The following is a 27736-nucleotide window of genomic DNA, read 5'->3' as shown; positions in this document are numbered from 1 at the left end:
TGAATGGGAAAAAATATATTTATAGAAATAAATAGAAAGGACTAGAATTTTTCCAAATTTGATGGAAAACATTGACTTACAGCTGTTAGAAACTTGGTGCACTCCATGCTGGCACCTCAGAGAAAAAGCACATCTAAACAAGTCACTGTGAAATCATTGAAAAAGATTTAAAAAATCTTGAAATGAGCTGGCAGAGAAATAACACATTCCACATAAGAAACAATACCAGCCATCTTTGATTTCTTATCTGAAATGATGGTGCCCGAAGAACAAAGCAATGATAAAAGTGGTGATAGAAAATGTATTCACCTGGAATTTTGTATCCAAAGAAAATATTTTCCAAAAATGTGAGAATCCCCAGCCAGTGTATCTTCAGTACAAGTAAACGCTAAAGGATGGTTAATTCAGGACAGAAAAGCATGCTACCAGCCAGAAACTTTTGATGGTTAGGAAATGACCAAAACTAAAAAAAGAAAATGGTGAAAGATAATGTTTTGTATTTCTTCCCAAAATTTCACTAAAAGATAAATGGCTATTAAAAAAATAATAATAACATTGGAAGATGGAGTTTATAAAATAGTAGAAAAATATGAATGATAGCACAAAGGATAGTTAAAAGGAATTATACCACTGAAAAGTTATTATCTTCAGATAATACTTTCAATAATACTTTCAGTAGAAAGTGTAAAACAGGATATGGGCAAGTGGAAATGTGACCTGGAAACTAGTCATTATGTAGTAGAACAATACTGATTCCAAATAGACTTTGCGGTAAAGATTCATTCATAATTCAGAGGAAATAAACAGAACACTAATAAGGTCAAAATAAGATGGGAAAAGAACAGTAGAAGAACAAAATTTTTAAAGAGCAAAAAGGGGGGGGATACAAAAGGAAAACAAGACAGTAGACTTAAATATAACCGTATCAGTAATTTTATGTAAATGGACTAAACATTCCTTTTGCAAGGAAAAAAAAAATAGACCAAATAAAAAAGCAAGAACAAACACCACTCCCCACACCAACAGGCAAGTTGCAAAACTGTAGAAAAGACATACCAAGCAAACAATAAACATAAGGAAAATGAAATCACTATATTAATATCAGACAGAATATTACAGATTAAAAGGGGGGGCATTTCATAAAGACAAAACGATTGCTTTATGAAGAAGATGTAAGCATCATAAATGCATATGCATGTAATAGCAGAGCCTCAGAACCTGAAAGCCAAAGTGTTTGTCACTGTCTTGCCTCTCAGTCAGACTGATGAAACCTTAGCCTCTTGCGTTTTGTTCACTTTGAAGTCCTGTATTTTAAGTGTTCTAGTTTTCCTCGTAACATTCATAAGTAATTGTCACTATCCTTTTTCCTTTTGTAAATTATACCTTAATAAGAAAAGTAACAATTGTGAAAGTGCAAGCTTGATAGGATCAAGGGGTTGACTACCTAGACCTTTAAAAAATAGAAATAAATGTTACACAGTGGACCTTGATATAGCCTGGTTGATTTTATAATTTCATATGCTAATTAAATGAAATATATTAATTGCTTATATTCTTTATTAACTGTGCTGGCAAGATTTTATAATCCCTCAAGTATCTTACTTTTCGGGTTCTGCATCAGTAAGCTATTCTGTTTTCTACTTTGCCCGACTTTCTTAGATCCAAGTATATAAAAAGGAGACTCAAGGTATCACCAGCTCTGGCTTTGCCTCTTTGACATTTGAGGGAACTTTGGGAGCTCCTATCATACCTCGTACTTCAAGCAAGTATTTTAACTTCACCGCGGAGGACCACAGAATGGTAGAAGCTTTACGTGTTTGGGCATCTACTCATATTTCACCTTCTTCAACATTAGTAAAATTGTGTGATGTTCAGCCCCTGCAGTATTTTGACCTGACTTGTCAGCTCTTGGGCAAAGCCGAAGTGGATGGAGCATCATTTCTTCTAAAGGTAGGTATTTTAAATACTTGAAATTATAAGTTAGCACCACCTACATATCTATAAAGAGCTTATAGCTCAGCATTCTGAAGGAATAAGTATGCCCACTATTGTATTATATTAAGAACTTTAAATCTAACTTACCATTTTTGATGAGCATAGATATTCATGCAGCTCTACTCTTGAACTTCTCTTTTTTTATGCATCCAGAGAAAAATAGTATTGTCAATAGTTTAAATATAGGTTATGGTTTATTTATATATTTCTTATTTTAATATTAATAAAATATGGAGTTGTTTTCTACTGTTATATTTCAGTTACAATTTTATGTATGCATATTTCTGCTTCCCTGTCAAGGTAGCCTTGCTTCTCATTTATTTTCTTGGTTCATTGATGTTGGCTTCTCTTCCCATGTCATTTCACTGCCTGCCTCATGGGTAGATCACAGATGGTTTTGAAGTGTTTATTTTTGTTCTTGTTATGTTTTGTTTTTAAATCAGAAGGATTTTAAAAAGTAAAGTAAGACCTATCTAATCTTTCTTTACACCTACCCCAATTTACTCATGAATAGCTTCTGAAAAAGACAGTTGTCCAATATTAACCTCACCTATCCACCCTAGTCAGAATGCATTTAAACAAACACTGCTTCAGCTCCGTGCCTATGGTTATTTCTTTAGCTTCTGACTCTATGAAACAACAGGACAAGAAACTGTACCGTGGCACTTGGACAAGTATTGGGTTTAGCATTATTATCATTTATACCTTGCCCTTATTAAGGAGTTGGTGAAGATAAAAGCTATTGAATGAAATATGAAGTTTTTAAAGTTGAAAATAGCATACATATATACATGTGAAATACTTTGAGAAAAGTAATTACATGCTGTAAAAAAGATAGGTAAGTCAAGTATGACATCTGAAGTTAAAGCAAAGTAAAATCATCCAAAGTTAGAAGAAATCATAGGTCAGCCAGTCATACTGATCACACTTTGGATGCCCAAAGTGACATCCTTAACAGTTGAACATTTGATAGGCACTGAATACTTCCAATGGCATATAATATGCTGTGCAGAATATACTCCATCTTTTCACTGCTGTGTAGAAAATTCTTAAATTCTGGGATAAAATCTGCCACCTTTTAGCTGACATGGCAGAATGTACGTTCATTCTAAAGCAACAAAACATATGCCTGCATTCCATTTTTATAGATAGCCTTTTCAGATAAGTGAAAACAGCTTTTACGTAGATGTTATTTTAAAACACAGCATTCGGAAGTGAATGTAAGACTTTCTTGAAGACAATTTAAATCTCAGAAGTCTGTGTATATTCTTTGACTCAACAATTTTATTTTTGTAAATTTATTTTTGTAAATTTTCTAAATTTACTTCGTAAATGTGGAAAAATGAATTTAAGAGAATATTCTTATATTGCAGTAACAAAAATTAGAAAACTCATACTAACAATGGAGAATTAATTGTGTGAAGTGTTTCCGTATTATGGAATACTCTGTTACAATAAAATGACATTGTAGATGTATAGTTACTAAGATAGATATTTATAATATTCTATTTAGAGATTAATGCAGTTTTCTATACTAAAATGTATTATATGCATAGTAAAAATATATTAGGAAGAATATATAGCAATATTTTACTCATTACCTCTGGAAAATTGAATTTTGAGTGATTTGTTTTTCTGAGATTGATTTTCCTATCACACAGCAGAAATAACTTTTTAAATTATGTTTTAAGCACAAAAGGAGCCAGACGTTATTCCAAGTGAGTTGTGGAAAGCATGGAATGCAACAACATAATTATTTCCAGTGTTTGGGCATCTGGTCTCATATCCAGTCTGAACATGGATATGATACCAATATTGATTCCTTTATTAGTAACTATGATACTAGTTCATTTTAATCATACCAGTAGACATGTTACACCAATAATGTATTAAAACAGTAATACACTGCAATCCATGGTTTATTTTAGAAATCAGAAATTTAAGGAATTAATTTTAGGATAACTTTAGGAAAATTACATTCCTCTTGGTGAATGTTCAATAGATTTGTGAAAATGTTTAGCAAATTATGTCAAATGTTTAGAATTAGAAGTATGCCTCCCTAACTTGATAAAAAATTTCTCTTGTAATCAAACAAAATATTTAGTGTTCAAATGTTGGAGTCAGTAATGCCAGGAACAAGACAAAAATACCCACTATTTTCTGTTACCTAATATTTTTCAGGAAATCTTAAGAAATTCACTAAGAAAAAAAAATGAGAGCTATAACTCTTTAAAATTTTTTTTTATGTTTATTTTTGACAGAGAGAGAGAGAGAGAGAGACAGAGCATGAGCGGGGGAGGGGCAGAGAGAGAGGGAGACACAGAATCTGAAACAGGCTCCAGGCTCTGAGCTGTCAGCACAGAGCCCGACGTGGGGCTCGAACTCACAGACCGTGAGATCATGACCTGAGCCGAAGTCGGACGCTCAACCGACTGAGCCACCCAGGCGCCCCAGAGCTAGAACACTTTTAAAAGAAAGAAAAAGAGAAGGTCATTAGTCACAAGATGTAAAACCCAAACAATGAACTGAAAGGCTATTTGGATTAATAAAATTATTCAATGAGATAACTGGTTTAAATATTAGTAAAATGTAGCTTTGGTACCTATCAGTAATAAATAGAACATATACGTGAACGAAAGTTCTTTCAAAGTCACATCAACTGTGAAACAAGCCAATTCATGAAAGAAATCCCTGATATTCTGTGAAGAAAACTACAAAACTTCATTGAGCATATTCAAATATTTTTTTATTCTTTCTTAAAGAATAAAATGCCATTTTAATTAAAACCAAATTTTCTAAATTGACTGTAATTCTAAAATTTATTAGAAACATTAAATGGTCAAGAATAAAACAAGAAAAGCTTGATTAAAAAAAACTCAGATATCTGACATTAAAGCATATTATGAAATTATAGTAATTGAAATTATAGTGCAATTAGTTAATCAAAAGATTAGGAACCTCTTACACTGTACATACAAGACATACATGATAATAACATAACATTTCAAATTGATGAAGACAGATTGCTAAATGGTGATTGTTATCTATTTAGAAAAGAATCAGATCTGTACATAAGATACAAATTCCTAACAGATTAAGTTTTGATACAAAATTACAAAAGTTCCAGAAAACATTAAAAAAAAAAAAAAAGACTTCTAGGTGATTAGAACTGAAGCATAAAAACAATGTAGCTACACTCTACTCTCTCAGCCCCTCCCCCAAAAGGCTGGGAGATTCATCTGTAAAGCTATTTAAAAGTCACAAAAACAGTATGAAAGAACACGTTCCAGGTGGAGAAAAAAGTTCGTGACATACACTGTACCTGCTCCCAGAGTGTGTATCCTGGTTCTTTGAATAATTTAGGGAACGGTGAGTGACCCAAACTCAGTGATTGTTTATTTGAAACTTGGAATAGTCACCAACGTTATTCAGTACTTCCTCTGTAAGCTCACGCTGGCAGACAGCTGAAATGAGTGTATTCTGTTCAGAGAGCCTGTTTCTCTTGTCCAGCCAAATTTCTCACATGCAGAGGCATTCTTATCTCGTGCCAGATGTCTTTTGTCATACCTTTTTATAACAAAGCACAGCCATCTCTTCAAAGCCTAGCACAACGCAGGCTAGCTCACACCCTAAGGATAGGGTAGCACATACTCCTCCTGTGCCCATGTTCCCATCCTCATCTTAATGTAGCATACGTAGCAATCCAAGATGTCCTTTCCTTTTCCAGCACGATTTTCATTCATTTGTGTTCATAACCTCTAACTTAAACAGAACGTTCCTATCTGTACTTTTAAAAGCCTCTTCCAAATGAAAACAAAGTGAAAAAATAAACAAATGTTAGAATACATTCCTAAAAGGGATTTATACTTAAGAAAATGAGCAGATGTAGTCATAAAGGTGTATTTTAAATTATTTAAAATAGCAAATCACCAGTACAGGGATCAGTTTAATAAATTTTTGTATATCCACAGCATAAAATGAAAGAAGCAATTGACGATCATATTTTAGAAAAATATTTATATTAGCTGATAAATTGCTCGACAGTAAGCTAAGAAATGCAAAGCAGAATATAATGCCAGTTAAAAACAGAAAAAGACACATAAATACACAGAAGAAAAAAAGATAAAGAAATTCAACAATGTGTTAGCACTTTTTTTCCAGGTAGTGTCAATTTTTTTCTTTATAGTTTCTACATGACCTATATCTATGTAGTCCTTTTACAACCAGAATATACACCATTTTTAAAGTTTAGCAGATATTTGGGGGAATACATTTAATACTTGTAAGTTATATTACCGGAAAATAATGTTCTTTTTAAAGTCTCCACTGTTGCTCAGAAAGATCATTAAAGTTTGCTTTACCCTGTTATGGCAGGTATGGGATGGCACCAGGACCCCATTCCCATCTTGGAGAGTCTTGATAGAAGACCTTGCACTTGAAGGAGATTTAAGTCACATCCATCAGCTACAGAATCTAACAATAGACATTTTAGTCTATGATAATCATGTTCAAGTGGCAAAATTTCTGAAGGTGATGTTGAGTAGCAAATGTTTTCTATTTTGTGTTTTTATAAATGTGGGGGTAAATCACATTTATAGATGATATTTGAGGTCTAGAAATTAACTCCAAATTTATTTTTCTTTAATTTTTATTTGTAAAATGTATTTAAAATAAGTTATTAGAAAAAGGAAAATATTAGAAGATTTCATTAAATTATAATGGCTTGAATAACTTTTAAAAATTAAAGAACATTTCCTGGATATTTTAAGACTGTACACAACTTTACCATAAAAGTAGTAAGGAAAAATGTTCTGGTATATGGTTGTATAAAATGTTTGTAAACTTAAACATTTAAGCTTTATAAATTGGGTTTTGAAAATTTAGCCTACAACTTTCTACTCATTAGTTTAAGAAATTGTTGATCCACCTCTAATATATGTCATAAATTGTGTGTGTTTATACTGTACAGTTTATTAGAATTTGCTCACTGCTTTTGAGTTACTGGTTTTTTTAGGTAAAAGCTCACTGTTGAGATGTGGCACTTCTTGATTATTAATATTTTAGGGAATATTTTTCTTCATTGTATTGTGTCTTTTATTTGGAAGTATCTTTTCTAGCAACATATGGCATCATTATAACAACAGTGATAATAGCAACATTTGTTAAACACTTCAGATGTATTTAGCACTATCCTGTGTAGTCAGTATTGTCACCATTCCCGTTTTACATATGAGAAAACTGAGGAGTCAGCTGTTAAGCCCAAGATTTCACGGCTACTTGTATGTGAATCTGTAGTGTTTGGTTTCCAGAGCCAGTCCTTTTAAGCAGTATAAAGAAATGATTTTCTTTATTGCAAATAGCTTCGATCCTACCTTTAGGGAGTTATACAGCCTGCTTATAGAAAGTTATATGGCCTACTTATAGGAAGAAAACAGTAAAAGTGAATTGCAGCTGTTTTTGATCTGAATTTTATGCCCAGTCTCCCTTTGTAAATAAATGTTCTTGGAGAAGGAAATAGTTCCTCTAACACTGCGTTACAAATAAGCCCCCCCAACTCATCGATAAATGAGGCTAAAGTCTGGGTCCAGGAGGGGTGATAACTGAACTTGCTTGTCCTTTATATGTATGTATGTATGTATGTATGTATGTATGTGTGTGTGTGTGTATACACGTTTTCATACCTAACAGATCAGAGAAAATTGACTGTTGAAAATACATTTTTGATGCTTCTCCCTGATTTTGTCTACACTGATTATTTTAAAAATACACATAATGATAGAGTCAATTCAAAGTCTTATTTTTTTTTAATTTTTTTTTTTTTTTTTTTTTTTTTTAGCGTTTATTGGTTTTTGAGACAGAGAGAGACAGAGCATGAACAGGGGAGGGTCAGAGAGAGAGAGGGAGACACAGAATCTGAAACAGGCTCCAGGCTCTGAGCTGTCAGCACAGAGCCCGATGTGGGGCTCGAACCCACGAACCTTGGGATCATGACCTGAGCCGAAGTCGGACGCCCAACCGACTGAGCCACCCAGGCGCCCCTCAAAGTCTTTTTAAAATACAGATAGAGTTCTTTTTTGAATGAAAAAAGATTTGCATTTTTTTTTAGATTCCGCTTTCACAATTTAATTTCCTCTCTTTCCCTATGCTGAATTTATAAGTTTTCCTATTCCCTCTCACCTGTCCAAGACTTGAATAACACCTAGCACAGTGCTTTTCTTACAGTAAAGATGAAGTAAATAGTATCTGCTAGTGAATGAACAAATCAATGAGAGCTGTGAATTTTTTTCAGGTCCCTTTTTGTTTACCTTATCTTACCCACTAGAGGGTGCTCTGAGCGCACATTGCTAAGAAAATATAGGGCACTTAATCTTTTTCTAAAGATATCATAATATTACATTATTTATCTACACTGTAATAGAAAAATGGAAGGGATTTTCTCTGTATAAGTAAGGCAACTGTAAGCTTTTAGTTAATGTATATTGACATCACATTTTATTTATACTAAGGAAACCTCTATACCATTTCATATTAACTTAAGAAATTCCCAGTCAGATGACATTAATACAAATGAATTCTTATCAACGCTTGAAGACAACTGTTTGAAATTGCATTTTTATACTGAAATACATGGGACACATGTATTTTTGTTGCATAGGAACAGGAAAAAAAAATGTTTTTAATAAAGAGAAGACAGTGAAGGCAATCTAAGTATAATATAATTGGCTTTTATATGCAGTACATTTTACAGTTGAAATCGCCCTTAACATTCTTCCTAAATTTTGCTTTTTTTTTTTTTTTTTTTTTTTTTTCAACTTTTTTTTTTTTTTTGGGACAGAGAGAGACAGAGCATGAACGGGGGAGGGACAGAGAGAGAGGGAGACACAGAATCGGAAACCGGCTCCAGGCTCCGAGCCATCAGCCCAGAGCCCGACGAGGGGCTCGAACTCACGGACCGTGAGATCGTGACCTGGCTGAAGTCGGACGCTTAACCGACTGCGCCACCCAGGCGCCCCAACTAAATTTTGCTTTTTGAGTGTTACACATTCACACATGCACAAACCCACCTATATGCGGGCACACACACATGTGCACAAGCACACACACATCACAAACTTTTTGTCTAGAAATTAAAGCAGTGTATTTCTAATCCCCAGTCTTATCCTGACACAATTTAAACATAATTATAAAAAATATATAGTTATAATTATGTTTTGGCCTTCAGTGACCCAAGAGCTATATAGTTAGGTTATTTTCAGACATATACAGGTAATTAAAACTATTAAAGGGAACTTCTCGATAGTTTATAGGGAAGATTTAAATTATTTCTAAAGGGATAGTGATTTCTTAATAGCTACATTTGCTTTGCTTTTTTATTTTGCTAGCGGGGAGGGACAGAGGGATAGGAGAAAGTCTTCAGCAGACCCCTTGCTCAGCATGGAGCCCAACACAGGGTTTGATCTCACGACCAACCATGAATGAGATCATGACCTGAGCTGAAATCAGGAGTTGTAGGCTTAACTGACTGAGCCACCCAGGCACCCCTGCTTTACTTCCTTTTTGATATTCATTGAAAGGGATATTTACCACAATTTGTGAAAGTATATTTTTATAATTTTTGGTTATGACTCCCTCACTTGTAATTTTAGAATCTTATCACATTACTGACAAGACTAAGCAATGTGTGTCTATTATAGTACAGCATCTGGCACATTTCATGGTATATTTAGCCAGCTTAAAAAAAATACAATGCTGCCTCCAGAAGGAATTTGTGGAAATAACAATTTGTCATCTTGATAGCCTATTTATATAAATAAATTCTTTCGTGGTCTTTAAATATTGTTTTATTATGAAATATAGTAGTGGAAAAGATAGTGTAATAAATACCCATGTGCCTACCATTCAAACTTAATATTTTTAAATGTTTTGCCACACTAATTTCAGGTGCTTTTAATTTTTAGGACATAAATCTCTACATGTTGAGTCTTCTTTGTACCTCTGCTCATTCTCATGTTTTGCTCCTTAGTATCTTTCTATTTATCCTAACATGTAGGTATATACACCCAGGTTTATTATGCTTTTATTTTAATAATGTACTTTTCTCTGAAAAATGCATAAGGTATATATATTATTCTGTAATTTACTTTTTTCTTTTATATTTTTAAGATATATCCATGTTCATACAAGTGTCTGCGTTAATACCAGAGAGTCTTAATTATTACAGCTTTATTTTTAAATGATTCTACAGATCAAGCAAACCTTCCCCTCCCCCACCCCCCACTCCCGCAGTTTAGTCTTCAAACTTGACTTGCTGTTCACGTCTGTATGCATTTTCAGATTAGCTTTTCAAATTTCATGTAAGACACTGGAGATTTTGATTGAAATTATACTGATTTTAAAAATTAATTTGGGGGGAAATTACTATCTTTATAGTGTTAAAGGTTGTTATTTATGAATATGATATCTTTCTCCATGCTTAGGCCTTTAAAAGCATTTTTTTTAATTTACATGGAGCATTTTATTTAGAGGGAGGTGGTTTTTAATTTGTTTTTTTTGTTTTTAATTTGTTTTTTTGGGGCTAGAACTCAGGACTCCAAGATTAAGAGTTACGTGCTCTACTGACTGGGCCAGCCAGGTCCCTGCATGTTTTAGGCCTTCCCTAAGTGCTTTTTTTATATGTGTACTAGTGTATTACCTACTTTGAAAAGGAATCACAGAATAATAAACATCCAGAAAAAGTGAGATAAAAGTAAATAGAAATGGACTGTTTTTTTTTTTTTTTTTTTTCTTCTAGTATCTCACTTTAGAGACCATAAGGAAAACTAGTTTTGTCTTCTTTTCTTTTGGAGTTTTCTTTCTCTGACTCTTTTTACCCTGCTCCTCTGCCATGTTGTAGATGTATGTCAGTGGAAGAAGTCAGAGAAAAAAAGACCTAAATGTCCTATCTCCTTCTCACAAAAACATGACTGGGTTGGAAAAAGGTTATGTAGCTTCTTCCTTTGAGTAGGTGTCAATTTCTTTTATAAACATTCTGCATCTGTCATTTTAAGTCTTCTCCCTTAAACAAATACTCTATAGTTAAAGACATTTTTAAGACTAAATAAAACATCTAAAATTGTAGAACATTTAGTTAAAAATTATAATTGGTTTAGTTTTGTATTTGAACTCACAGAATGTATTTCACATGGTGACAAGAGTTCTTATTACAAAAGTTTTCTTTCTATAAAACTTGTGGAATAGAGGGATATTTTTGCTATTTCCATAGAACTTGTGGAATAGGGGGATATTTTTGCTATTATAGTGCATTAAAAAATATTTTCTAGTATTCTCATAATGAGAGTATTTTAGCAACCGTATTTAATGAAATCTTACCTTCAAGTAGCTAAAGCAAGTTAAGAAACCTTAAACAGGCTTCCAAATCAAATAGAGGGCTTGGGTTTGATTTAGGTTATAGGTTTCTTAACTAGTGTATTTTATCACTGCTAAGATTCAGTTTTATTTCACACTTCAGTATCTCTGAAATGTCTTTCATTAGAAAAAACATACGGATAGATAGATACGTAATATGCATATGTACATACACTTATATACTACATATACACATCTACATAAATACATGGGTCTACGTATGTGTAGGTATATACATATATACGTGCCTAAATATACACGAACACGTATATGTATATACACATGTGCGTGCACACATAAAAACACATTTTGGTTTTGATACAGTGTCCTTGAGACTGATATTCAGTACACATCAGTATCGCATACCAGTATCCTTTCTGATAGGTCAGCACTTTTGACTGTTGGTCTGTGCCCCATATTTGTTGTTAAGTATTTTATGTATCAGAAATTGTTTGATTTTTCTCATTTTTTAAATCGTAAATAATCTATTTTTAGGTTGGAAGCTTTCTTAGAATTTATAGCCTCCATACCAAACTTCAATCAGTGAATTTGGAGAACCAAGCAACATTGTTAGCTCTAGAGTTTCATCTCCATGGGGGTACCAGTTATGGCCGGGGAATCAGAGTCTTGCCAGAAAGTAACTCTGATGTGGATCAACTGAAAAAGTAAGCAAATGATACACCTATTTAGAAGTTGTAAATAAGGTATTAGTTAAGCTGATTTCCAAGATACTGTTGTTCTGTGCTGGGGTGGGTGGATTTGATAAGTTCTTTGTAATCAATCCTCATAGGCTACTGTGCCATTATCCATTTGTCTAAATAGGTGAACCAAATGAAACCAAACTCAAGTGATTGCAGGTTCAAATAGCTAAACAGTAGCAGAGCTAGGGGTGTAATGTCAGGTTTCCAACAGTTCTTGTGCACTTATGTCTACTCTGTGTGCTTATTCTCTTCTTCCACCATGGGTCACATTCCCCACGTAACACCAACAAACAGTTGAAACTGGAGCTGAGCTCAAGTTTGGAAAACTTGATACATATCTAGAATTCCAAATGTACTTAATCCTGCCATGAAAAAATAATTATCTTTCTAAAGTGCCTAGGACTGATCAAATAGGTAACAGAAATGTTTTAGAGTATATTTTAAAAACTTTGAAATGTGCCCAGAAAGTGAATAATGCCTTAGGTCCTGCTACATATGCAGTTCCCTTCTTTGTCAAGTGTTTCTGGTGCTCACTGTGTACAGAAACTTTTTGACCAGGATTCTAGAGGAATAAAAAATAAATCTTCTGCATGTCTTCAAAGAGCTCTAGAAAATGACCTGTTCAGTAAGTTCAAATGAAATAATATTTTTATGTTTTAATATATTGAAATAGTATGATTTGTAAAGCCAATTAAATTAGCTATTTTAATAATCTTCTATCAGTTGTACCTCTTTATTTCTCATATTTCCATATATAGAGCATAGTATTTTACTTTTTGAATCCGGAGTAAGATTGTTCTGACAGAATGCCATCCAATAAATTCCTGGTTTACTTTTGTTTGCTGTATTTCATCATCCTACTGTTTCACTCATATCTTTGTAGAATCAGGTTTTTTAAATTTGGGGGATCTTAGAACTCCCAGATACTCTGAAGAAAGCTGTAGACTTTCTACTGAAGAAGGTGTACTACACACATACGTAATTTTTATACAATTTCAGTGATTTCTTATATTCTAAGGATAGAACGGAACTGATCATATTGACTTTGTTTTATGCAATTTGATTTGCAATTATATTCTTTCAATTATAGGGTTTTAGAATCTGCAGATTTGACAGCCGGTCAGTGTTTTGATGGTATATGTCAGTCAGAACATGAGGACAGCTTTCGGTCTCTTTCAAGTAAGGACAGTTTTTAATGTTAACAGTTTAGTCTGTGCTAAGTAAAATGGCTTTATCAATCAATATTCTCTTTTTTTGAATATCTTCCCATCTCTGCCTCTTTCTCTTTTTTGTTAAATCCATATTCATTGTAAAGGAATAGGCTAAATCTTTATCTGTGTCCTATGCAAAGTAAACATTATTCTTCCCTTATTGTGTAATTGCATTTTCAAATTGGGATGGTAAGGATTACTTGATTTGTGATATATGTAGTATTTATATGTATATATTTATATGTGTATGTATATATATTCATTAAGATTTTGTATTTCCTAGGCAACCATTTTGCTTGTCAGTTTCTAATATGAACAGTGATTGTTTTTGCTGCTTTATTTCAAAGAGCTCAATTATTTTTTGATCATACATATTTCAGAGATGCATATAGATCCCAGTCTTTATCAAGTTAATCAGGTACCTAGTTACAAGCTCTTAAACACACACATAGTTCTGTATTATATATTATATTATTGTATACTGTTCAAATCTAAATTTTAAAAATCTGCAAGATTTTTGTCCTTTACTATTTTGCCTTACTGTCTTAATGTACAAGGGTACATTCTGGGACCTAGAATCTATGCCATTTATATATGCATACACACACACACACACACACACACACACACACACATATATTTACAATCTATTTTATGAGTATTTTTTTTTCTATACTAGTAATAACAAGCATTAAAATTAACATGTATTGCTTGGTGTAGGAACTTACTAAGTGCCTACATGCATTAATCCTAACAGTATTCCTTTGAGGTTGAAATTGTTTTGTCCCTTTTACACAAAGGAAACAGGCTTTGAGTGACAGGGGTCGTGTAAGTCACCCAGGGTTACTTAGCTATTAACTAAAGGCAAAGTCAGTCAGATTCAACTGCAGATTATTTGATTTTTTTGTACCTTTTTTTTTTAAGTTGAGAGAGAGAGAGAGTGCGAGCAGGGGAGGGTAGGGAGAGAGCGAGAGACAGCGAGAGAGAGAGAGAGAGAGGGAGAGAGAGAGAGAGAGAGAGAGAGAGAGAGAGAGGGAATGAGAATCTTCATCAGGCTCCATGCTCAGCACAGAGCTTGATGCAGGGCTCGATCCCACAACTCTGGGATCATGACCTGACCTGAAATCAAGAATTGACATTCAACTGACTGACCCACCCACGTGCCCCTGATTTTTTGGACATATTTTAAATTTATTTCTTTATTCTCTCTGCCTTAAAACTCTCCACATTTCCTAGCACCTGGCCAGATCTGTGATTAGTTAAACTACAATTAGAAGGGCAATTTACTTCAACTGACAGTCATTTGGAGACAGCATAATTTGTAATTACACTTTTTGAAATTTCTTTTCTCCTTTTTCAGAGATTTTAAAATTATTTTTAAACTATAAAGTTAATAATACATGTCATGATACCAAGTGACACAGCTTCCTCATGCCTTTATGCCCACTACTGAGGTAATGTTAACGGTTTAGTGTGGTTTCTTCAACACTTTCATGTTTATAGAAATATATATGCCTGTACATTAACAGATATGACTTTCCCCTCTGTTTAAAATATTTTAAAAAATGGGACATACTACATAGTTGCTTTGTCAGTGTATCATAGATCTCTTCCTGGGCTAATCCATCTTAAACTCATTTTATTTTATTTTATTTTATTTTATTTTATTTTTTTAAATTTTTTTTTAACATTTATTTATTTTTGAGACAGAGAGAGACAGAGCATGAACAGGGGAGGGTCAGAGAGAGGGAGACACAGAGTCTGAAACAGGCTCCAGGCTCCGAGGTGTCAGCACAGAGCCGGACGCGGGGCTCAAACTCACGGACCGCGAGATCGTGACCTGAGCCGAAGTCGGCCGCTCAACCAGCTGAGCCACCCAGGCGCCCCAAATCTTAAACTCATTTTAATAGTTGCATACCCAAATCTTAAACTCATTTTAATAGTTGCATAATGTTTTGTAATGTGAGTCTAACATTATAAATGTAGCTATTTTCCATTTGATACACCTTCAGGTTTCCAGTTTTTTGCTCTTACAAATAATGCTTTAATAGCTATCCTTGAACAATTATAAATTCCTGCTTTTCTTTCTCTAAAATAAACTCCTAAAAGAGGAGTTGACAGATCAAAGGATAAGCACATCTTTTATTTTAATAGATGCTGTCAGATTATATGACAAAATGCCATAGAATTCATATGCAAATAGCAGTGTAGCAAATATAAGGTGATATCTTACTTAGTTTCCTTGAGTACTTGGGAAATAGAAAATATTATATATTTTATCAGCCCTTTTTACTTCCTCTTCTTTGAATTGTCTGCTCTTACCTTTTACCTGATTTTCCATTGGGTTTTTAACATTATTTTAAGCAGTTTGAGGGAGACCATATATATATTTTACACAGTTTCTCTGATTTTCTTCTTATTCGACTGTTTTTAAGGTTTTTACAATTGTTTTCACTTCATGCAGAATGGCTAATACTAGGTGATCAGATTCATTGAAATTCTACTTAGCCAGCTTATGATGTCCAGTCAGGTTCTCTTGTCATGAATTCTTATGCCATTTATTAGTGATGTTGAGGAAGAAGGACTATTAATGCATGTTTGTGTATGATTCCACATAAAAAAATTATAAAAACATACTATAAAATTGTTTTTAAGTTTATTTATTTTGAGAGAGAGTGTGGGGGGAGGGACAGAGGGAGAGAGAGAGTATCCTAAGTAGGCTCCACACTGTCAGTACAGAACTCAATATCAGGCTCTATCTCATGAACTGTGAGATCATGACCAAGAGTCAGATGCTTAACCACTGAGCCACCCAGGTGCTGCCCAAACATACTATGATATGCAATAGAATGTAAGCCAAAGTAATTCCAAAATATGGATACTTTTTTAGTCTCAAATTCATTTTAGAAAGCACTATTAAAACTTACTGCTATGTTCACTTCCTTTGCTTTCTTGTTTTTTTAATTTTTTTTTCATGTTTATTTATTTTTAAGAGAGAGACAGAGCCAAGCAGGGGAGGGACAGAGAGAGATGGAGACACAGAATTGAAAGCAGGCTCCAGGCTCTGAGCTGTCAGCACAGAGCCTGATGTGGGGCTTGAACCCTTGAACAGTGAGATCATGACCTGAGCCAAAGTCAGACACTTAACCGACTGAGCCACCCAGGCGCCCCTCCTTTGCTTTCTTGTTAAAGTAAAATCCTATTTTATGGTGTTCATCAAGCCATCATCTTATTAAATTTAATAACTTTATTGTCTTATCCACTTCTCCATTTATTTCTTTCACAATGTGTTTTTCTAAAATAATAAAAATTTTCAAACATGCAGAAAAATTGGAACAGTTGTACAGTGAACACTCATAAACCTGCTCTCTGGATTCTCTTTGTTCTGTCATATATTTCTCTCTCACTCTCTCCTAATCAACCCATCTGATAATTTGATCCATGTCAAAGTAAGTTGCAGAAATAAATACGCCTCCTCAAAACTTCAGAATAACATCATTAACTAGAATTCAGTATTTGTTGATGAACCTTTTTGATTTTTGATGTAAAGTTAAACTCAGTGGACAACTGAAGTGTACCATTCCACAAGTTCTGGCTAATACATAAACCTGTGTAACTTAAACCCCTTTAAAAATGTAAAATATCACCCTTGTTGCAGGAAGTTCCCTCATGTTCCTTCCCATTCAGTCCATCCCCAGAAGTTCTGATTTTTTTCCACCATAGATTGTCTATAACTTCAAATAAATGGAATAATATATTCTCTCTTATGTACTGTTTTTGAAATTCATCTGTATTGCCTGTATCGCTAATTCCCTTGTAATACCCAGTAGTACCCTATGAGGTAGACATTGTTTTTAATATGAATTTCCAGTCTTTGCACCATTAGTTTTTTTGTTTTGTTTTGTTTTGTTTTGTTTTTTGTTTTTTTCTATGAGATGGCTTGGGTGTCTTTGTCAAAAATCAAGTGAGTGTAAATGTGGATTTATTTCTGGGTTTTCCAGTCAGAAATACTTCATAGTATGGTATGAAGTAAACTTTTTCTCCTAAAACTAATTTCCAGTTTTTGTAGCACCAGGGTTGTGCTTTCCCTTTGGGTTGTTTCCTGCTTTATCAGAAATCAAAGTGACCATGTAAGTGCAGGTTTATTTCTAGGCTTTCTATGTAATTCTCTTGATATGCTTGTCAGTTTTTATGCCAATATCATATTGCCTTGATTACTGTAGCTTTATAAGTCTTTAAGTCAGGTAGCATAAGTCTGCCAGTTTTATTCTTTTTCAGAATTATATTTTATATTCTGGTTTCTTTGCATTTCCACTTAAGTGATAGAGTCTCTTATCTTTTACTGTAATAAAGCCTCTGCAATTTTGATTAGGATTATATTGACTCTGCAGATCAGTTTGGGTAGAATTGATGTCTTAACAAACAGTTTTGAGCCTTCTAGTCCATGAACATGGCATGTTTTACTATTGTTTAGATTTTCTTCAATTCTTATCAACAATGTTATATAGTTTTCAGTTCCATATGGAATTTTTCATGGATCTTAAAACTGTATAATTCTTCCTTTTTCTTTCCTTTTTCTTTCTAGGCTCTGGATCAGTATCACTGTATGAGGTAGAAAGATGTCAGCAACTATCAGCTACAAGTAAGACTATGTTTCATTTTTGAAATAAGGGTGTAATAGTGTGCATAATAAAATCTGTCCTTACATTTATCAACTAATTTGTTCCTATCTATTATTGAGAGCAGATATCCATGAGGGCGAAAATATGCACATATTTATCTTTCATTTCTGTACCTCATCCTAACTGGCATAAAATGGAACTCAGAAAGATACATGTTTTTACATTGAACATATATTTTAAGTCCTACAGGTATGAGGTTTGTAAAACATATTCTATTTAACAGTGCAGTGGGGCTTATTTCATTTTGAGAATGTGATAAAATATATGACATAATTTTTATCTATTCACACTATGAATTTAGCGATGTGCCCATAAAGGCAGTATACCCCAAAACTTTAATGTTAGCAATGATAGTAAATCTGTCAGATGCCCTCTTTCTGTTAGTTCAGCTAAGATGAAAACAATTAAGAAAAAAAATTTTTAAGCACGAGTCTATTAAATAAAGCTCTATAATATACTATTATAATAATATGAGTTTCTCATTGGAGAAAGAACATATAACTGTGAAATGAGGGAAAGCCAGAAGAAAGAAACTTGTGGTGTTGTATTGGAATAGGAAGGGTCAGTATGGACTCATGATTTTGTAAATAAATGTAGAAATAGATGTAGATGTCTGTGTGTGTGTGTGTGCATATATATATACATGTATGTATATATGTATACATTTATACATGTGCAGGTGCGTGTGTGGAAGTATAAGTATGAACACATTTGCATGTATATCCTATCTCTGTCCAGTTAAAGGGCTTCAAAATAATGGCAACCCAATAGCAATGGATGCACCTCATGCACAGATCTTGGTTTATAAATGATATTCCCCCTTAAAAAGAATCAGGGCTGCTTGGAGAGATAGCAGACTCCAGGATTGGGACAGGAGAATTACAAGATGAATCCAGAACATCTTGTTGTGCCAGAAGGTAAAGAAGTTCTCAGTTAATTATGGAGCATGTCAAATCTGATACAATTTGAGCATCAAAATAAAAAATACTAGTGATGGAGTAAAACCGAACAGTAGTAGGGATCCATTAGTCCGTGTGGATAGTAAATAAAAGAACAAATGAATGAATGAATAAATATGTGCGATTGAGTGGAGAGCTCCTAGTTACAATAGAATGACAGCTAACGAATGTAAAAGGAATGATGAAGTTAGGAAAAAAAATCATTTTGCAACCATGATAGTAATAACTGACTTAGTTGTAAATCACCAGTGGGTCCTAAACTAGCAGGATCCTAAATGTTTACTGAGGAGTGAGATACTTCTATTTCCCCAAGTACTTTCTTATTAGTTATAAAGGGGGAAATAATAAATTTATAGTGGAGAAGAAACCTGCTGAACACCACTATAACCAAGTGAGCAAAGTTAACATCCCCAGGAATGAAAACGCTGGTGACTTGTATGCCTCTTGTTCCAATGCAGAGAGGGACGCCTGTATCACTTGCAGTATACTAGACTGCCAAAAGGGCATAATCTGTATCTGACCATGAGCAGAACCAGACACACCCAAGTCAATGGCCTCTGCTCAAATATATCAGTGTCATAAAAGACCAAGAAAGGCTGAGGGACCATTCTACATTAAAGGAGTCCAAAGAGACAGGAAAAATAAATGCAATGCATGGTTCAAGACTGGATTCTGGACCCAGAAATAAAGATCTAAGGAAGAACATTACAGGGACAGTTGGAAAAATTTGAATAATGTCTGTTGATTCAGTGATAATGTTACATATTCTGAAGTTGAAAATTGCACTGTAATATGCCAATCTTCAGAATCTTCTGAAATACACAGTGAAGTATTTAGGGATAAAAGAGCATGATATCTGGAAATTATTCATAAATGATTCATGTATATATATGAATATGTAAGGAGATATATATGGAGAGGGAGCTACCAGATGGAGATGATGACAAATGTGGCAAAATATTAACAAGGTTGACAATAGAACTTAAATAATTCAGTTTTATTGTATCTGGTTCAGGGGAATTCGTATTATGAATATTCTTATTATTCTTGTAGGTTATTCTGACTTAATCTAAAAATTATTTTTAGTACTTACAGATCATCACTATTTGGAGAAAACCCCACTATGTGCTATTTTGAAACAAAAAGCTCCTCAACAGTATCGTATTCGAGCAAAATTAAGGTCATATAAGCCCAGAAGTCTCCTTCAGTCTGTTAAACTTCACTGTCCTAAATGTCATGCACTGTAAGTATTTTCTGTAATAAAACAGAAGTTTTTATTTCATAATTTTGTGAATATACATTTTCATATATACCAATCAGTTTAAGTCCTGGCCGTGTGTAAATTGTGACTTTGTATATTATATTTTGAAACAGTGGTAACATTTTTAAGAGAAAATACTAAATTCTTAGTAAATCCTTCTGACATTTCTTAGTAGTAATAAATAAAAGTGGGTGCTGTTTTCAGATCTAAATTCAGTTTAGTAGCTTTAATACATGCATGAATACATATAGTTATATAAAATAAATTTATATTAGAATGATTATGTACTTACTCAAGACATTCTGAATTTAGTTTTAATCTCTTTTTTCTTTTTTATGCAATTTGACTGTCTTCCCTTTAAATATATAATGTGTAAATATAGTACATTTCCTTTATATTTGTGTGTGTGCATGTGTGTATATATATTATAAAATTATATAATTACGTAGTCCATTATATTTGTGTATATAAATATAATTTGTGTATGTACATTAATATATGTATATTTTCTCCTCCACAATCTATAATACTATTTGTAGACAGTTTTGATCATCAAACTTTAAATAAAATGGGGACCATCTTCTACCCATTTGAGCTTAAAATGATGGTCGGAATTAAAATATAAATACAGATTTTATATAATTGTTGAAGAATTATTAAATTACAGTTTGTTAAATTCTGTAAAGTCATATAGCTTTGCCAAACAAAACTACTGTCTATGAGCATTTTTTTAGACAAATAAGAGAATCACGTCAAAAAGGTAAAGTGGTGTTACCTGAAGTTACACAGCTGGTTGGGGACAGAACCAAGGCAAGGACATAGACATTTTGGTTCCAGATCATGCCATTTCCATTGTATACATACTTTACCACGTGACTTTTTAAAATTATCAGTCTAGGTTAAAAGGAATTGGAAGGAGTATTGGTTTGTAAAGTGGGTGCCCTGTGAAAGAGATTACTTAGGTGGTAAGTGGATATTTAACAAGAAGCTGTATCTTTTTCTCCCATGGAGAAGTTTAACATTCCTTACAGAGGAGAATGAATTGGTTTTAGAAATAGTTATAGGATCCTTGGTATCACAAAACCAGATAAGGAAATTGCTAGCAGTTAATATAGTTATGATATGGATCTACTTAGTTGTGAAGTATCATCAAATCTTTTTCTGTGAATAAGAGTCATTTAACCTGCAAAGTGAATTACCTCCACATTTTAAAATAAGTAGCTGGTGCATCAGCATGTAAACAAATTTGTCTTAATTGGATAATTTGTTAAATTTGAATTTCCAAGCTTATACCAATTGTTTTGTATTATTTCATTGTCAATGATTTTAGGCAAGAAGTTCCACATGAGGGTGATTTGGATATAATTTTACAAGAGGGTGCGACTAAAATCCCAGATACTAAACTACAAAATACATCATTATATGATTCTAAAATGTGGACCACTAAAGATCAAGGAGAACGAAAAGTAGCTGTTCATTTTGTGAAAAATAATGGTATTCTCCCACTTTCAAGTGACTGTCTGATTTTGATAGAAGGTAAGGTATTTAAGTTACTGTTTTATTAGAATATAGCTTTTGCTTGTGTCTTTCTCTGATTAATGATTGTTAAATATATTTTAGGGGCAACCTAGGACATACAAAGTCAAAATATTATTAAATTACATAAAATAGAGTATATTATATATAACAAATAAATTTAAATATATATATATATACACACATATAAACTAATCTGAATTACATTTAGAAATCATATATTGAACTCAAGTGTTTGCATTTGTCTATCTTGTTGAATTTGGATAGAATTTTAATCAGATTCAAGCTCATTGTCGAGCAGTGTTTCATCAGGAGGCTGCTTGTTATGTACAGTTGTTGTTACCTTGGCCTCTGGATGTCACTGTTGTTCCATAAAAAAAAAAACAAAAAAACCTGAAAGTCATCTATTGATATTTAGGTCAAGGAAGGGACCCTGGAAACAAGTAAAGATAACTTGACAGGTTTTAAAAGGAAGAAACTGAGTCATATATATTTTTGCATTTCCTTTCCACTTTTCACTAATTTTAATATCTATCTAATATATATATATATATATATATATATATATATATATATATATATACACACACACACATATAAACTTATTTTTCCCCATGCCAAATTTAAAGTTTCATAATTTTCCTTGAGACTTTTCTTCCTCAGTAATATTCTATGATAGAAGGAAAACATCATCTTTAATTTGCAGAGAAATCTTTAGTTTTATTTTATAAATGAATTAATCTTTATTATAGTGGATTATGATCATTTTTGTTAGTGACATTTTTCTATTTATAAAAGTAATATGTACCTGTTTTAGAAAATACATATATGTAAATACATATGAATATGACCATTGGTATCCTTTCATGAACATCTCTTATTTTAATACACTTACAACATACCAGAAATGATTTTAATTTTTTTTTTTTTTTTTTTTTAACGTTTTTCTAATTTTATTTTTGAGACAGAGAGAGACAGAGCATGAACGGGGGAGGGTCAGTGAGAGGGAGACACAGAATCTGAAACAGGCTCCAGGCTCTGAGCTATCAGCACAGAGCCCGATGCGGGGCTCGAACTCACAGACCAGGAGATCATGACCTGAGCCGAAGTCGGATGCTTAACCGACCGAGCCACCCAGGCGCCCCACCAGAAATGATTTTAATTTCTATGTATTAATTAACCATGACAATATTCTTATTCATTTGGTCTTATTGTAAGCTCTTTTTTATACATGAGAAAACTGAATCATAGAGAAGTTGTGGATCTTCCCCACTACAGGTAGTAAGTGGAACTGAATTGTTTCTGGTTTTTTGACATTTTAACTCTGTGATGAAGTTTCTTCTCCCTGAATGAAATGTAATTGGGAGGTGGGGGCGGGGGGCACAAAGAATTAAGTAAATGTTGCCCAGTTACTTTCCAGTAAAGCTGTCGTAGTATTCATATGCTTTAGTAGCATATGAGATTATCTGTTCCCCCATCTTCATCATCATATACTAGCCCTTTAAAAAATGTGTCCACTTTGATGAGTGAAATGTGGTATCATCTTAGTCCATTAGCAATACTGGAATCTCTACCAGTAAGTAGATATAAAAACAAAGCACACAGACACATGCACACACACAAAAATGGAGTAAGACTATTCGTATGCCCTAAAAATAAAATAAAGCTTTGAAACTATCAGTTTCTATAAGTATTGTCCTTGTAGGGCCAACTGGGAGGATATCCAGTACACCTTAGTGTTCTCCTGTGAACTGCCTCCCAGAGAATTCTGTGTTAAAGCCAAGTTGACCTTGAGGGTCCAAAAGAAGCTTGAATGAAGAAGTACCTTTAGCTCCTGATCCTGTCACTCATCCCACAAACTTTCAGTCTCACCTCCTGCCATTCCTCAATTTCCATTACACCCTCCAGCCATATTGAACCGGAGGCAATTCCTAAACCCAGGGTATTTCTCTGTACCTCTTTGCCATTCTGTTGCTATTCTCCTCAGAATTTCTGCTCTAATGTTCATAAGTAACTTAATAATTCCCTTTACTCAACAATTCATGTGAAATATTTAATGAACACCTACACCTACCAAGCACTCTTGATTCTCAAGGCAGATTTGAGTGGTTTTTATTGCATAGTGTATGAACTTTCAGTAGATCACTTTTCTTCCTGTATTGTATTTGTATTATATCTGTTTATAGACTTGTTTGCTTACTAGACTGTAACTAGGATCCATGTTCATTTTAATCTTTGTATCTTTAGCTCCTAGGGTAGGACACTAGGCATGCAGCTGGCTCTCAGTAAATATTTATTGAACAAATAAATATATCCAGAGTAATAACACTGACTTACAGAACTTTTTAACGAAACTCAAATGTGAAAATATATCTGAAAGCACTTTAAAATATAAAAGGGTTTCATGAAAATGCAAGCTATTTTTATTTTATCATATTTCTGAGTATTATAACCCTACCCAGGGGCAAGGACCTAACTGCAGTGCGACATGGCAGAACTGTGGCTTCCAACTTCGCAATGCTGTGGAAAGAGGAATGGGAGCTGGGCAACTTAGAACACCACAAAACTTGTTCTTACCAAGATTTATCTGCTTATTCTGAATAAACACTCCTTGGATTGTTGCAAGGCTTTGGTTAATTTCTAGAGTTCCAAAAAAAGTCAAATTTGACAGTTTTTGCCAGTGTTCTTCTTCCTTGTATGGAGCAGTGTATTTTTGGACGTCCTTATTCTGCTGTGCTGGGAGTGCTTTCCCCTCACAATTGAATTTAACGTTACAAATATTAGGAAATACACAAAAGTATTCTTATAAATCATATTCTCTTTCCCTAGGAAGGAGGAATGCTCAGTCTAGGTGAAAAATACACCAGGAAAGGAACCAGTAGGTTTGAGTTATTCTAGATAATCCTGCCTTCTTAGTAGTATTGCACCCCTGGGCTTACTCTTTCTTCTCAGCTAGTGATGGCTTTCATGGCCACTGTGTCATACAATTAGAAATGTAATGATTTTTTAGGAAAAATGAACAAACACTTTACATGAATTGTAATTACACAAACTTTTCGCAACTATATATAAATTTAATGTTGACCTGGAAGTTTAAAAGACTTATTTCAAACTCAAGACTTAATTTACCTAGACATTATTAGTATATAGCAAATTTAATAATGAGAATCCTGTTATATTTTGGCTCTCAATTTTATTTTCTTTTGAATACTTAAACCAAAGTGTTATAGCATAAAAGAGCGGTTTGTATAAATTTAGGAAGATGGTTAAAGTTTCACAAGTCTTCTATTTTGCTCAAGTCTCAGCATTTCTGTGTAGTGGTTTCTTTAATCAGTGCAGGATACTAAGTTAACAAATTATTATTTTTTTATAATGTATTAATCATCTAAATTCTTCATTGTATTTTTCTTTCAGTCCTTTTAGTCTTTTACTATACACCTCATGTGTTCCTTAAATACACACTCAATTTTGCCTTCATTATATTTGTACTACTTGAAGGATTTATTTATTCTGTGTTCATAGGAGGAACACTCGGTGAAATCTACAAACTCGCAAATAAGTTTCATAGTGTAATTCCTGTGAGATCTGGCTATGAAGACCTGGAAGTCCTTGATCTTTCAGTACCATTCCTTATACAAGGAAAAGTACATCACTATGGGTATGCTTTCAGATCTGGGAATTTTGAGAATTAATAACTGCTTAGGAGTAATTGTTATTATTTTATCCTACTAGTTGCTATATATTCAGTGGATACTTATTGAATACCAATTTATATGTACAAGATTCTAGATTTTTCTGGTATGTATTTTATTCTTCTGATAGCATATATATCGAATACCAACAATGTGCTAAGTATAAGGCTAGCCCAGAAGTTAATATTCATTTGCTTTCTTTCACAAAGATTTAGATGCTAATACAGAGAAAGGTTTAGAGCTGTATCCTAGTAAAAGTTAAGTGATTGAATTCCAAAATTTCTGTGCCACGAAGTTACAGATTAGTTGCCACTGAGGAACTGGAAGGTATCAGGATATATTGGGAGCTAGAAGTAGACATGCATTTCAAGAAACTTACAGTCTCTCGAGATCTTGTACCTTTTTAACTTTATGGTTTCTTTTGTTTTACGAATTTGTAAAATATTAATACAATCAAATTATTAAAATGCTTATGAAACCTTAAAGGTTTTTCTTACTTTAGGTTTTAGTTATTTTGCTCAGATTTCTGGACCTGATTCTTTGTAAACAGAATTTTAAACTAATGCTTTAGTTTATTTAACAGTTATACATCTTTTATCTTTTTTTTGTATTTCTTGAATCTATTTTATTAATGAATTTTTTATAGTTTCATTTCTTATGTAAATTTACATTTATTGACATAAAATTGTTCATAGTACTTTTGATGATTTTTAAATTTCTACTTTGTTCCTGAATCCACTTAATATTATTTGCACCTTTTTTCCTTGACTTTTTTTTGCCAAAATAACTAGCTTTTGTTTTGTTGATACTCTCTGTTGTTTTATTGTTCTTATCTTTAGTTTCTGCATTTACTTTTTCTAGATTTCTTCGGGGTTTTTTTGTTGTTGTTTTTTTAAGTTTATTTATTTATTTTGAGAGAGAGAGAGAGCAAGTATGCATGAGCAGGGGAGGGGCAGAGTTAGAGGGAGAGAAAGAATCTCAAGCAGTCTCCCCATTGTCAGCGCAGAGCCTGACAGAGGGCTCAAACCCACAAACCATGAGATCATTACCTGAACTAAAATCAAGAGTCGGATGCTCAATGGACTGAGCCACCCAGGTGCCCCTAGGTTCCCTTGGTTTTTCTTTTTCAAATGTTTTTAATTGAATGCATACCTCACTTAATTCATTAATTTTAGTATATTTTTTAATATTTATATTTAAGTCCATAATTTTTCCCCTGAGAAAATAGCCATAGCTTTAACCCAGGATTTGATATGTAGTAGGTTTTTGGTTTTTGGTTTTCTTTTGTCACTTCTAAATGTTTTCTAATTTCTCATTGTGATATCTTCTTAGGCCCATGAATTACTTAGCTGTGTGTTTTAAAAATTTCACGCACACAATTTAGGTGCTACATTTGTTTGTATTTTAGTTAGATTACTTTTTAACCAAATTGCTTGATACACTTCATAATGATCTTTGAGATTCATTTACCTTTGCTGTATCCTAGAATATGTTTGTTCAGATTTTGTATATATTGCCTATATTTTAAAAAGAACGTGTATTCTTTAATAGTTGTGTTTAGTCTTTAAAAGTGTTTACTTGTGTCCATTAGACAAGCTTGTTAATCATATTCAAAACTTCTTTTTCCTTTGTAACTTTGTTTAATCACTTCTTAGAGACTGTGCTTAATGTCCTATGTGGTTGTAGGTTTGTGATTTTTAATTCGGTCAGTGTTTGCTTTCTACATTTTGAGGTTCTTTTGGTGGTTTGCTTTCATGTTTCTTTGTGTTCTATTTTAGGAAGTCTCATAAATAAATAGGACTAGATTTTAGTTGTTTTTTTAGTAGATAAGTTTAAAATATGTTCATTACTGATATATTTAGGTTTTATTTCTACATCTTATTTTGTTTTCCACTTACATTATTACTTCTTCCGTCTCCCTCCCCTTTTTTGGTTATTATTTAGCTTATTTTTTTCCTCTAATCTTCTATTGGATTCATTTATAAAAATGTTCTTAATTTTCCCCTCTTTTGTCTTTTATTGCTTTGGAAATAATAAATCTCTACTTAATTTTTACTTGTTACCCTTAAATTCTAATTTATATACTTAATTTTTAGTTTACATACTTGTTTTATCGATGTCTAAAGTTAATATCCTAGTCTTTAAGGAAGTAATATTTCTTCATTCTATTGCCTTTTTTTTCCCCATAATTTTATTTAAATTCTAGTTAATTAACATGTAGTATAATATGGGTTTCAGGAGTAGAATTTAGTGGTTCATCATTTGCGTATAGCATCCAGCGCTCATCATAGTAA

The 27736-nt window shown here is 33.1% G+C and overlaps 1 protein-coding gene across 3 annotated transcripts in view; it reads left to right on the top strand.

Moving 5' to 3' along the window:
- POT1 (protection of telomeres 1) overlaps nucleotides 1-27736 on the top strand; it is a 79479-nt gene that overhangs the window by 42733 nt on the left and 9010 nt on the right. For all 3 annotated transcript variants that reach the window (XM_049641774.1, XM_049641772.1, XM_049641773.1), the window contains exons 9-16: nucleotides 1660-1950; nucleotides 6370-6525; nucleotides 11896-12065; nucleotides 13192-13280; nucleotides 17898-17954; nucleotides 20040-20196; nucleotides 21545-21750; nucleotides 25273-25408. In XM_049641774.1, the coding sequence (XP_049497731.1) occupies nucleotides 1660-1950; nucleotides 6370-6525; nucleotides 11896-12065; nucleotides 13192-13280; nucleotides 17898-17954; nucleotides 20040-20196; nucleotides 21545-21750; nucleotides 25273-25408 (1262 nt within the window). The remainder of the gene's footprint in view (nucleotides 1-1659; nucleotides 1951-6369; nucleotides 6526-11895; nucleotides 12066-13191; nucleotides 13281-17897; nucleotides 17955-20039; nucleotides 20197-21544; nucleotides 21751-25272; nucleotides 25409-27736) is intronic.

The sequence above is a fragment of the Panthera uncia genome, chromosome A2 (assembly GCF_023721935.1).
Source record: "Panthera uncia isolate 11264 chromosome A2, Puncia_PCG_1.0, whole genome shotgun sequence".
Classification (NCBI taxonomy): Eukaryota; Metazoa; Chordata; class Mammalia; order Carnivora; family Felidae; genus Panthera; species Panthera uncia.
This window is presented reverse-complemented; position numbering and strand designations above follow the sequence as displayed.